At 31.4% G+C, this 13940-nt stretch overlaps 2 protein-coding genes across 2 annotated transcripts; both read left to right on the top strand.

Annotated features, from left to right (window-relative positions):
- The first annotated feature begins 265 nt into the window (after positions 1–265).
- Positions 266–4249, top strand: LOC143916509 (zinc finger MYM-type protein 1-like). The gene is made up of 4 exons (XM_077437644.1): positions 266–479; positions 554–787; positions 875–1043; positions 2091–4249. The coding sequence occupies exons 1-4, from the start codon at positions 372–374 to the stop codon at positions 4190–4192; spliced, it is 2613 nt and encodes an 870-aa protein (XP_077293770.1). The 5' UTR covers positions 266–371; the 3' UTR covers positions 4193–4249.
- A 2117-nt stretch (positions 4250–6366) lies between these two features.
- Positions 6367–12308, top strand: PolQ (DNA polymerase theta). The gene is made up of 9 exons (XM_077438061.1): positions 6367–8216; positions 8295–8419; positions 8529–10393; positions 10462–10636; positions 10717–10898; positions 10980–11149; positions 11236–11575; positions 11659–11923; positions 12007–12308. The coding sequence occupies exons 1-9, from the start codon at positions 6382–6384 to the stop codon at positions 12306–12308; spliced, it is 5259 nt and encodes a 1752-aa protein (XP_077294187.1). The 5' UTR covers positions 6367–6381.
- Positions 12309–13940: the final 1632 nt, after the last annotated feature.

The following is a 13940-nucleotide window of genomic DNA, read 5'->3' as shown; positions in this document are numbered from 1 at the left end:
CTTAACAATTTCTATTAAAAATAAAATAGTCTATGCTACAGTGCTAATATGCCATCCGGAGCATCTTTTGTTCTCGATGATGTGCTCCTTTGCTATGAAGTGATAGCTTTAAAATTATAATTAGCCGTTAATGGATGCTAATGTATTATTTGAATTCAAATGGCTAACTGTAGTATTTCTCCTACTCATAGTAATATTTACAAAAGCTAAACACGTTTGTGAAATAAACAATGTTATCGTTGAGAGCTATAGCTGTAATCTGTGTAATTTAGACCAAATCTTAAGAAGAAAACAGTCTGGAAAAAGGGAGGTTCGTACTTCATCCAAAGAACTGCGTGATAGTTTATCTGATTGAAGTGGTGTTTTGCACAATGGAGTGCAGACTTTGCCTTTGTTCTGCTCCAGTCGAGTCTTCTGTCTCCATCCACAATAGCCCTTATTCACTGCTACGGCACATTTGGACCAGCTGTCAGTTGCAGGTCGGTTTCAGTTACTTTTTTTTAACCTATCGTTATGTGAATCTAGTTTCATTGGTTGCTTTTCTAATTTGTAGGTTAAAAAAGATGATCAATTACCAGATATGATATGTCTTTCATGTTTCAACAATCTGGAAGCGCTCAGCAGCTTTCGAAACGATTGTCTTAAAAGTGACAAAACGTCGAAACTAAGGTTAGAGGCGCGTTTGCCTATCAAGATGGAAGAAGTTTTATTAGAAGATTTAACTTGGGAAGAAGAGCCGAGTGCTAATTCGACACCACACGTTTACAATTCCCCTGTCGATGAAAATGTAAATGAAAATGAATAAAGTGACTTTTCTGTCCACTAAAAATATTGTTCACATTTCAGATTGTATAACGTTCATTTTGTTTTACAGTTGTATGGAGAAAAAATTACAGAACACAACAGAAAAGTTACAGCACAGAAAAAAAGTGATTTCAGAACAAAAATGATTGAGGATATTGAAATTCCACCAGAAGCATATTCTGAATCAACCCATAACATTAATTTCCAAGACGTGTTTAACTGCGAACAACTGCACAAATGTAATATTTGTTTAAAAATATTTACTCATAGATAAAACCCATGTGATACATGAAAAATCTCATACCAGTGAAAAGCTTTATAAATGTGATATTTGTTTAAAATTATTTCAACAAAAAGCGAACCTTGTGGGCCCATGAGAGATCTTATGATGGGGAAAACTGTTTGAATGTGACATTTATTTAAAAGTCTACCATTGAATTATGTGAAAGAACTCATACTGAAGAAAAGTCATATAAATGTAATATTAGTTTAAAATCATTTTCTAAAATCCAACCACTTGAGACATCAAATATGTCATATTGGGAAAAAATTGTACAAATGTGATATTTTTTAAAAATCGTTTGCTGATCAGTCCATCCTTGTGTCACATATTATATGCCACATTTAGAAAAAGCCTTATAAATGTAACATTTGATTGAAATCATTTTTTCTAAAATCCAACCTCGTGAGACTTCGAATATGTATGTCATATTGGGAAAAAGTCGTACAAATGTGATATTTGTCTAAAATCGTTTGCTGATGAATCCACTTTTGAATTACATAAAAGAGCTCACACTGGGAAAAAGCCATACAACTTTGAAATTTTTTTAAAATTAATTTATCAAAAATCCCCATTGATGGAACATGTGAGATATGGCACCGGAGAAATAATCTATAAATATGATATTTATTTTAAATCATCATTTGCTCGAAAGAATGCCCTCGTTGGACATTTGAGATTTCACACAAGGGAAAAACTGTATAAATGTGGTAGTTGTTTAAAATCATTTACTCGAAGATATACTCTTGTTAGACATAAAAGCAAACGGCAAAGCCCTTCCTTATAATAAATCATTATCCGTTTTCTTCAAAGTACTTTTTGTGGGTTTGTAAATATGAAAGAATTTTCTCTTTATCACTGCTCACGTGACGATGCCACATAGTCTACCTGCTTTTTGTTTCTATGCATTAATTGTTCATGGGTTGTTTTCGACTATCCAGATTTTATTTAATTCTTACTTATATTATAGAATATTCATAACATTTTTTTTCTTTTCATTTTTCAGTAATGACTGAAGCGAAGAATTCGGTTAAATATTTGCAACGTATAGTGTTTTCGAGCCTGGAACTACAAGAAAAGCTTATAATTAAAGCTTTGGGACGCCTTACACCTGATTTGAAGATTTCTCAGACTGCACGGTGCAGAATGCAGTCTTATGAACGAAAATTTAACTCTAAAATTTACAACCAGTACGACTGGCTCACTGGTTGTGCAGAGAAAAACGCTTTATTTTGTTTTCCATGTCTATTATTCGGAAACGATTCATCGTGGACAAAAACAGGCGTAACTGATTTAAAACATTTAAGTGTTAAAATAAGAAAACATGAAAAAAGTACTGAACATTTAAAAAATGTGTGTAATCTTGGAATCTTGGGAACAGTTGATATTCAAACGCAATTAAGTGAAGCTTATAGGCAAGAAATCAATGAACATAACGAGGAAGTGAAAATGAATCGTGAAATTTTGTCTAAACTTATAGATTGTATAGTGTTTTGTGGTAAATTTGAATTACCTTTACGTGGACATGATGAAACTGACGATGCAGCGAATCCTGGAGTTTTTAGAGGATTATTAGAATATTTTGGGAAATTAGATGATAATTTAATAAACCATTTTCTTAATTCTAGTGTGTTTAAAGAATCTTCAAAAATAATAAAAAATGAACTTTTAGAATGCATTTTAAGTGTATGTAAAGAAGAAATACGTAGTGAAATTCAAAGAGCCAAATATCTCGCTCTCATGGCAGACGATACAAATGATGTTTCAGAACACGCTCAGCAAGTCATTGTTTTTCGTTATGAACTGGAGGGAAAAGTGTACGAAAGATTCTGGGGATTTTTTAATCCAATATCTCAAGACGCTGAGGGTTTAGCAGTATGCATTGAAGAACAATTGAAAATTGTGTTAGATGATGACCACGATAAACTAATTGCACAAACATATGACGGTGCTGCCGTAGTGAGTGGAGAAAAAGGTGGCGTACAAAAGATTATTAAAAAATCGTACAAAAATGCGCACTTCATACACTGTTATGCTCACCAACTAAATGTAATAATTGAAAAGGCTGCATCAAAAAATACACAGGTGCGAATTTTTTTCTCTAGTCTGGCTGCAATACCTGCTTATTTTGCGAAATCGCCCTCGCGTTTAGCGGCACTTGAGGGGATTTCCAAACGAAACCCACAAGAATCGAGTACTGAATGGAATTTCAATAGTGGAGTTGTAAATACCGTTTTTGACAATAAACAAGTTTTGATACAGTGCTTTGAATCACTTCAAGTAAACAGAAATACTGCGACTGTGCAAGGAGCTGCAAGACTTCTCTGCACTTTGAATGATGATAATTTTAATTTTTGGCTAGATTTTTTTCATGAAATTATGCCTCATATAGATGTTTTGTATTGTAGACTACAAGACCGCAATTCCAATTCGTCGGTAATTCGTGAAGCAGTAAAAGTATTCAGCAACATTATTGATGAAAAGAGGAACGATCTTCCTTCAATTAATGGAGAGCATTTTCCTGCTATAAAAAAGGCAAAATCTTCCAAGGAATATAATAATATCGTAGCGGCAAAAGAAGTATGTGATTGCATTATATTTCAAATTAAGAAGCGATTTCATTTCTCGAAACATTTGTCTGCAGCGAAATTGCTAAATTTTTGCATCGATCAAGATCGTTCAATGAAATTTCCTTCTGTGGAATTAAAAGAAACCCTGGAAGCGTATCCTATGTTAGAAAAGGAGCGTTTACAAATACAATTAAGTGTATTAAGCGAGCAGCCAGAGTTTAAAAACTTATCGGAGCATATGAAAATTTATGATATTATTTATAATACTGGTATTTTTAGTACTTTTACAGAAGTATACAAACTTTTACAAATACTTATAACTACACCTATGACGACGGCTGAACCAGAAAGATGTTTTTCAGTTCTCAAAAGAATAAAAACATTTTTGACTAAATCTATGGGTCGAAATCGACTTACTGCTTTAGCCATGTTAAGTATCGAAAAAAACATGATTGCAAATATTTCTGATTTTAATGAAAGGGTAATAAATAAATTTGTAAGCCAAAAAGAAAGAAGATTGAAATTTAATTATAGATAAATATTTAACATCATATAGATTTCTTTTTGATTTTAAAATATATAATAAATTTTTGTATAAAGATTCGTTTTTTATTTATTTTTTCATTTTGTATGTATAATAAATCGGTGACCGTCACTGCATCGAAAAGTCAAAAAATCAAAAATGTACGTTTACCATGAATGCATATGAAAAGCGGGTAGTTCATATATGTATCAGTAGCGTGCGGTAAAACTATCTTTCCCCCTGTCGTACAGTCTCACTTAATTTGCGCGAGCAGGATACAACAGCCTTTTCCTCCCGTATCCTGCCTGCGCACATTAAGCAAGACTGTACGACAAAAAGAGAGATGATTTCACCGCATGCCACTGATATATGTATATATATATTATATATATACATAGTACCGTTTACCATGCATACATTCTTTTCGATCTTTTGACTTAAGATCTTTCGACTTTTGATGCCGTGATGTAGACCCATTCCCAAAAAAGCGATCTCGCGCAAGTTACTAAAATCTCGGTCACGGAAAATCTGGCACCTAAAAACTCCATCAATCGAAAGCTAATATTGTACTAACGAGAACTCGAGTGCCAGATGTTCCGTGATCGAGATTTTAGTGACTTGTGCGAGTTCGCTTTTTGCGGAATAATCCATTTACCAGTGTATACGCATATGTGCGGGTTGGTAATTGGATTATTCGTCACATTGGGGTGGTCACAAAGACAATTTTTGCCATGAAAATCGCGAATACAAAATATTTGGCACTCAAGTTCTCGTTACTATGATAGTTATCGTTAGTATGATGGATTTTTCGGCTGCCAGATGTTCCGTTATAGAGATTTTAGTGACTTTGTGACGAGTAATTTGTGACCAGTAATCACCGAACCGTGCGGGTTACCCTATCTGTGCACATCGAAATGTCATCTGATGTGCAATCTCGACTTTCGCACATGCTTTAATTCCAGAAGTCGAGAATTGCGTCCCGTAATCGCATGCAACAAATGACGGGTTCAGGCAGTCGCGTGGATTGCAATCATTTGTAGAGCAGCGATCGAGTTGATGTGCCATTGTGTGTATGCAATTAAATATGCTGCCACAACTTTTTGCAGATCAAGATATATACCGCAGTTGTGTTTATTACTTTATCTTTGTACGTAGTAACAATAAATGGACAAAATGCGTATTTATTAAACAGCGTTTTGATTTTTAAAATAAGTGGTTAGCTTGTCATACGAAGGTAATGATAATGACCCGAAACATTTAATCCTTTTTAAAAATTTAATCAGGTCTTTAAAAAATTTTACATTTTTAGAAACTTCATCCTTTTAATTGGAACAAAGCAGCTTATTACAATATTTTAATCTATACAGCCAAGAATAATTGTGTTGCCAACGATTGTGATGTTTTTTTCTTTGGTTGGCTTTAATAACACCATATTGTTTAACAAATAGAGTAATTAATTGATTTGATTTTTTCACCATTTCAGCTCATAGTAATAGTATACATAAAATGTAAATATTTTCAAGTCTCAAAGTCATTTTTATAATCTAATGGTCGTACAATTTACATTTATGACAATGCTGGTTAATATGTTCTATTTGGACCAATAATACCAGCAGTTAAATGTCATTTTCAATTCGAATGTGTAACGGAATCATATCTTATTTATATCAGTTGGAAACAACAAAAATATCAATTTAAAGAAATCGATATCAATAATATTTTATTGTGAACATTTGTTTTATTTGATTTAAAATAATAATATACGGAAGCAAATTATTTTTGTTAAGTAAAACAAAGAAATGTCATTTATATACATTTGGAATCACTAATACACTAATATAATGGAAACGTATAGAATATAAATTGAAAGTTACAAATCTATCAATTAGAAGAAGATGGAAAGTTCATTGGATAATATTCTGGAGAATGTGACATTCATGGAAAATGCTTTTGATAGTGTTTTTCTATCAAATAAATCATTAAACATTATAAAAGCATTTTCTCAATCATTAGTCGACGTTTCAAAAAAATCTCAAACTCGGAAAAAGCCCATAGTAAAATGCATCAATGCAACTGATTTATCAACAAAACTTAGCAATTCAAATGATCAAATAATCCGTGACTTGAGCCTTTCTAATACCCATATGAATAGTAGTAATGTTCAGTTAAAGTTGCAATCGAATTTGCGAAATTGGGGACTGCCTATGGATATAGTTAATAGATACGAAAGCAAAGGTATCAAGAGCATGTTCGAATGGCAAGTTGAATGCTTAGGAAATTCGAGAGTTTTGGATGAATATAAAAATCTCGTTTACTCTGCTCCAACTTCCGCCGGTAAGACACTAGTAGCTGAAATATTGACAATTAAAACCGTACTTGAACGCCGAAAAAAGGTGATTATTGTCTTGCCTTTTGTATCAGTAGTGAGAGAAAAAATGTTTTATTTTCAAGACATTTTTAGTGAGAGTGGTGTGAGGGTAGAAGGCTTTATGGGCTCCCAGACACCACCCGGCGGATTTCAATCTGTGCATATAGCCATTTGTACTATTGAAAAAGCTAATAGTTTGGTGAATCGATTGTTAGAGGACGGTAACATATCAGACTTGGGTGCCGTTGTTGTAGATGAACTGCACTTGCTAGGTGATAGTCATCGAGGATACATATTGGAATTGTTACTAACAAAGTTGCTTTACATCACTAAAAGGAGTGAAGATGTTCACATACAAATCATCGGTATGTCAGCTACTCTGCCGAATCTTGATATGCTATCAAATTGGTTGCAAGCAGACTTGTATAAAACAAATTTTCGACCGATACCATTAGAAGAACAGTGTCTTATGTCGGGTGCAATTTATAATTCAAAATTCGAATTGATACGGCAACTGCCTCTTTCCAAAGACTTGCCCAAAGATAACGATAATATAATTTATTTATGCCTTGAGACGATAATGCAGGATTGTTCTGTGCTTATATTTTGCCCCACGAAAAATTGGTGCGAAAATTTAGCCAAGCAGATATCAGCTACGTTTCAAAACTTAGGATATTCCGATTCAGAATTTGGAATCATTTTACGAAAGCAACTTAAAGGTGACGAAATTAAAGAAGTATTAGAGCAATTGAAACGTTCGCCAGTTGGACTGGATAGGGAGTTAGCTACTACTGTTTCGTTCGGAGTTGCATTTCATCACGCCGGGCTAACTTTGGATGAACGCGACATTATTGAAGGTGCATTCAAAAGAAATGTAGTACGAGTATTAGTTGCAACATCAACTTTAAGTTCAGGTGTCAATTTACCAGCTCGCAGAGTTATCGTCAGATCCCCGACGTTTTATTCCAAACCTATTCACATATCGACATATAAACAAATGATCGGCCGAGCTGGTCGTATGGGAATGGACTCAGCAGGTGAAAGCATTTTAATATGTTCACCAAATGATAAAAATATCGCCATTGGTTTAATGAGCAAACCCTTTGATTCCTTATCTAGTTGTTTGGAAGGTGAGGACAGACTGATGAGAGCTGTTTTGGAAGCTATAGCTAGCGGTGTAGCTACAAATAAAGAAGAAGTTCAGATGTTTATTGATTGTACTCTTTTAATGAATAGTTCATGTGATAAATCATTAAATTGTTATTGCGAGAATATTTTGAAACAGCTACAGGAATATGAATTGATTAGGAAAATAAAGGATGAGGAGAAATCGTGTATTATAGCTACTCCGCTTGGAAAAGCATGCCTTTCGTCGTCAATGTCTCCTCAAGATGGATTAACTCTATTTATAGAGCTTCAAAGAGCTAGAGAGAGTTTTGTTCTTGAAACTGATTTACACATGATATATTTGGTAACTCCATATAGCATTTGTTCACAATGGGGAGATTTGGATTGGTTACATTTTTTAAAATTATGGGAAAGTCTTAGTGCTGCTATGAAACGAGTTGGGAAGTTAATTGGGATTCAAGAAAGCTTTATTTATCGTTGTATGCGAAATTTTCAAAAAAATAATGCCCCTGGATTAATGAAGAAATATCAAGTTTATAAAAGGTTAGTAAAAAAAACAATCATTTTCTTTTATGAAATGAATGTAATTTTATATTATATTATTTTTTATTGTGATTTTAGATTTTACACAGCTTTGGCGTTGCAAGACTTGGTTAATGAGATTCCACTAAACAAAGTGGCTGACAAATTTAACTGCCCTCGTGGTATGCTACAAAGTTTACAACAATCTGCTGCTACTTTTGCAGGTTTTTGTTTAGTTGTATAAGAATTATACACAGTTTTTGTTTCATTAAATGATTTTTTTTATTTTTTAAAGCTTATATTTATTATTTATACTGTGTATATATATTTTAGGTATGGTGACAGCTTTTAGTAATCAGCTGGGATGGAATAGTTTTAAAACTTTAGTATCGCAATTTCAAGATCGTCTACATTTTGGCATTCAAAGTGAACTTTTGGATTTAATGAGACTACAATCTTTAAATGGATTGAGAGCGAGGGCAATTTTTAATATGGGAATCGAGACAGTATGCCAGTTGGCAACGACCAACATTAGTATCATAGAAAATGCCTTAAACTCTGCAATACCTTTTCAAAGCGAAAAAATCAGAGAAGGAGAAGATTCGTATGACGCTAACAAAAGAAATAACTTGAAGAGTGTGTGGATTACTGGAAAATCTGGTGTCACTACTACGGAGGCAGCAGAGTTTTTAATACGTGAAGCTCAAATCTATTTGGAACATGAAATAGGAATAGTTGATGTGAAATGGAAAGATAAACTGTCTGATACCCATTCGCAAATACTGGACACAATTGATGCTTCGAATCAGATTCATGATTCAAAACCGTACATTCAAGAGGATAATATTACATCTACGGTTTATAATACATCCAAGTCTCCTACCATTACTACGAACGCACTAAATATTGTAAACAATGAAACAATTGTTAAACGTAATGTTTCTTTATTGGAACCGTTGAATGAAAGTAACGTACAACATTCAACACCTAACACATTAAAAAATACTAGTCCAAATCACTCGTGCCACACAAATTCTACAAAACTTCCAGATAATTTTGATAGTCCCAATTTTGAAAGTTCAATTTTTAATTCACACCACTCTAATTCATTTGTTAATTTACTGACTAGAAGCATTGATAAAAATTTTAGACTTTCTAATGCTTCTGATTTAAATAATAAAAGTGATAGTATATTTAATAGTGATAATTCAAGAAATGTGAGCTTATTTGAGGAAAGTTTTGTTGTTGACACTCAATTATGTGGAATTTTAGATAAAAAAGATAATAAAACCTTACAAGACCACCGTGATATTAAAAAGCACGTTGGTGTGAGCCAAGATTTACTATCAATTGAGAATGTTTTTTCAAAATCTTTTGATATTGAAGATGACATTCAAAATATTCAAAAAAGTACGCCAGATAAACTTTTAGAATCCTTAGATTTCACAGTACCTGATTCTCAAATTAATAATTGTGAATTTACCGAGTCTGTTGAAGTTACAAAAAAAATTTCGTTTCTTATAAATAACAAAAGACGGAGAAAAGAAAGTTACAACGACATGCAATCTCCATCTAAACAAGTTAAATTAACTGAAAAATGTGATGTATCGAATAAAAAGCATCCAGTTGATGAATTGAAAAAGGTATCCAAGATAAATATAGCATTAGCTTATACGAAAGACTTGAAATATTTTTCTACCCAGACTGTTGATTACTCTTATTGCAATGAATTGAATGTGTTTAGAAGAATTTGTAAACAAATTGTTGAATATAAAAAGATTTCAATGTTCGTCGATTTTGAAGAAACGACAAATGTAGATCCTAGGCGTCAAATTGGATATAATGTACTAAGCAATACAAAAAGAAACGACTTTGAGGCAATCAAATATACTCCTATAAAATGTGTCTTTGATAAATATTGTGTTAAAGGCATAGCCATTTTCATCGAAGAAATTGGTTCATTTTACATCGATTTACAATCAAATAATTCGGAAGATGTATATTTAGAAACTGTTTTAAGCTTTTTCAATAAGTTACTGACAGATAAAAAGTCACAAATTGTATTATATAATTGCAAAAATATATTTTATATATTGGATAAATGTTGTGGGATTACAATTTCTTGTGAATGGGAAGACCCACTTATAGCAGATTGGCTTTTGGATCCAGAATGCTCTATAAAATCTCTATCCAAAATGGTAAGTAATTTTTGACTAAAAATATTGATATTTTTTACAACTGCTTTTTGTACTGTATTTGGTTTCAGGCTGATTTTTACTGTTCATATGATATAGAAAAACTTATAAGTCAATATAATAATTCTGACAGTATCTATGATCGACCTATCATTCCATGTATAAAGGCTTGGGTAACGTGGTATATTATGAAATCGTTAAAAAGTACTATTATCAAAGTGCACCCGGAAATTATTAAAATATTTGGTATATTGTTTTTTTTTTTTTGTTTTTTAAATGCTGTTATTGAAATGTTTTAAAATAAATAACGCCAAAATTTATTTTAGATGTAGAAATGAGAGCTTTGCAAGTACTTGCTAAATGTGAAGTCAATGGAATTTGTATGGATAAGGTAACAGCAACGAATGTTCTCAATCAAATAAAATTGATACAGAAAGCGTTGGAATCCAATGCTTTTAAGATCACAGGAAGACGCTTCAGATTCACTTCTTCATCAGAAGTGGCAAAAGTAATGAAATAAGTTTTTAGAAAATTATTTGTATCCAGTTTATTCCTATTGTTGATGTTTCATTATTATTATTTTTTTTAGGTACTAGGGATGTATAAAGGACGCAAAACCAGTACAAGTAAACGTATTTTAGAAAAAATGGAAAATTCTTTAGCTCAAATAGTTGTCTACTGGAGGAAGTTAAATAATATATTGACGAAAAATATATTTCCATTAATTTCAAAATCTGTTCAAAGTGGAATTTCAGGAAGGTACATACATACATTTTTCATGTCGAATTTTGGTATAAAGTATAAAATCGCAATATTTTAACAGTACTGGTGCTTTTTAAATATAGAATATTTGGATCATATTGGACGCACACATCAACTGGTCGAATGTCAATGCAAGAACCGAATCTTCAAAGTATGCCAAGGAATTTTAAATTGCCGCCGGATTTGCTTATGAAAGATTCCTCTGAAAATGTGTCTATATATTTGAAAAATACGTATTTTAGCTGTCGCGATATTTTTCTATGCACCGATAATAACATATTTGTATCTGCTGATTATTGCCAATTAGAATTAAGACTGTTAGCACACATGTCCAATGATACTACATTGTTGAGGATCGTAAAATCTGGCAAAGATATATTCACAGAAATGGCGTCATGTTGGAAATGCATTCCACAAGAGAAGGTTTGTATCAGTAGATTTTTTTAAATGATTTACTTTGAATTTGAAAATGCCATGGCTTTAAATTTAAGTTTAATTTAAAAAAGGTTGATGAAGATTTGAGGCAGAAAACAAAGCAAATGTGCTATGGAATAATATATGGCATGGGAGTGAGATCTTTGGCACAAAATCTTGATGTAGGTGAACTTGAAGCTGATGTATTCATGCGTACGTTCCACTCAGCATATCCAGGAATTAAAACTTTTGTAAATCTCACAATTGAATCATGCAAGCGTTTAGGATATGTCGAAACTCTCAGTGGAAGGAGACGATATTTGTCATTGATCAATAGTGATAAATACTCTGAGAAATGTAAATTTATATAATATTATTATCATTGAATAATTGTATCTACGTATGATGTGTGAAGACTAATATTTTTATTTTATTTGCAGCTCACGCTGAACGTCAGGCTGTAAATACTACTATTCAAGGTTCTGCAGCTGATATTTTAAAGTCTGCGATGATTTCTGTACAGCATAAAGTGAATGAACTGCATAATGAACTATCTAATATTAAATTAGTTCTTTTACTACACGATGAATTGGTATATGAACTGCCTGAAAATAAAGTTTATAATTTCTTAGAAATTTTGAAGGAATCTATGGAAAAAACTTTGAAGTTAAATGTACCTTTACCTGTGAAGGTAAAATTTGGCAAATCTTGGGGAAATTTACATGAAATACAATGTCAATGAATTTGGTACATTACAATACATGAGCTTCTTTATTATGTATACCGAATTCATTTCAAAATAATTTGCTGACAAATATGAAACTATTTATTTTCGATCATATTCTTTTAATTATCTATTTTATAGACACATGTTTTAACCAATTTTACAATGTTATTTTTTGTTATTCAATTTTACACCACGTTTAGTAATATTTTTTACAAAATTGATGCATAATAATGAGTTTATAAATTTGTCATAATATTTATTAAATTTGTTCATAATGATTTATTTATTTATTTCATATAAAATTTCTGAATTTAATGTTTATTTTTTATTTAATAAAATGTACTAAAATGAAATGAATAAATATGTATGTATTATATTATATTAAGTGCTTTTTTTTAATTGAATAATCAAAATACTATTCCCTATTATACTATTCACTATTATTAATCTGGTGCCTTTAATAATAGTGTTATATTAAATATGGTAGTATTAATAATAGTGTTATATTAAAAATTTAGAAGACAATTTTATTAGGATTTAATATTTAGGAGTAACGTTTGATAAAAGAATGAGATGGGCACCTCACAGTGAGGCAGCGAAATGCAAGGCGATGCTGGGTATATCCTCAATATATCCAATATTTAATCGCCATAGTTCTTTATCAACGCTAAATAAAATAAAATTATATCGCGCGCTCATATTACCATTATTAACCTATGCTTCACCTGTATGGAATAACGCCTCGAATACTAACCTTTCCAAGCAATACAAAATAAATCCCTAAAAATAATTTATAATACACCCATATATACTAACCTGAAAAAACTGCATGCCATATATAATATTCCGTTTGTTACAGACATTACTAACAAACTAACCAGTAGATTCTATGACAGAATCACTAATAACCATACTGACACACTTGTGAAGATTCTCGGTGATTACAACAAAATGTCTATACCCTTCAGGTATAAACACAGATTACCTAAACACAATCTGCTTTAGGTCATCGACTTAAGAGAGTCTTTAATTAATATTATATATTAGATGTATTATGAACATTTATAAGGATTGTAAATAGGTTTTTGAGCTCTTTTTCCTATTATGTTGTAGATTAACATTAGAATAATATAATACTGTGATTACTAACCAAATTAAATTAAATTGTAAAATAGAAAATGATCGGTAGATCAGTAGCTATTAAAATAGATATATGTGAGATGTATTGTGAATATAATTTCGTAATAATAAAAAGCATTAAAAAAAAATAAAAAAAAGGAAGACAATTTTGTACATAATCCATTGCATTACCGGAAATAATACATGAAATACAATTGCAATATTACATGAATATTATTTTATCGTGATAACATGAATATTATTTTATCGTGATAACATGAATATTATAAAATAAAATAAATACAATATACATATATATATATATATATATATATATATATATATATATATATATATATATATATAAATATATATATATATATATATATATATATATATATATATATATATATATATATACAGTGGCGGACTGGCCATACAAGCGTACATGCCCGATGGCATGTGGGCCCCACTATCCGTTAGAAAATATGGGCCCTCAGTAAAATTAAATAACTTTTTAATTTAACT

The sequence above is a fragment of the Arctopsyche grandis genome, chromosome 9 (assembly GCF_051622035.1).
Source record: "Arctopsyche grandis isolate Sample6627 chromosome 9, ASM5162203v2, whole genome shotgun sequence".
Lineage (NCBI taxonomy): Eukaryota > Metazoa > Arthropoda > Insecta > Trichoptera > Hydropsychidae > Arctopsyche > Arctopsyche grandis.
The sequence above is the reverse complement of the archived record's forward strand: the minus strand, read 5'-3'. Positions and strand labels throughout refer to the sequence as shown.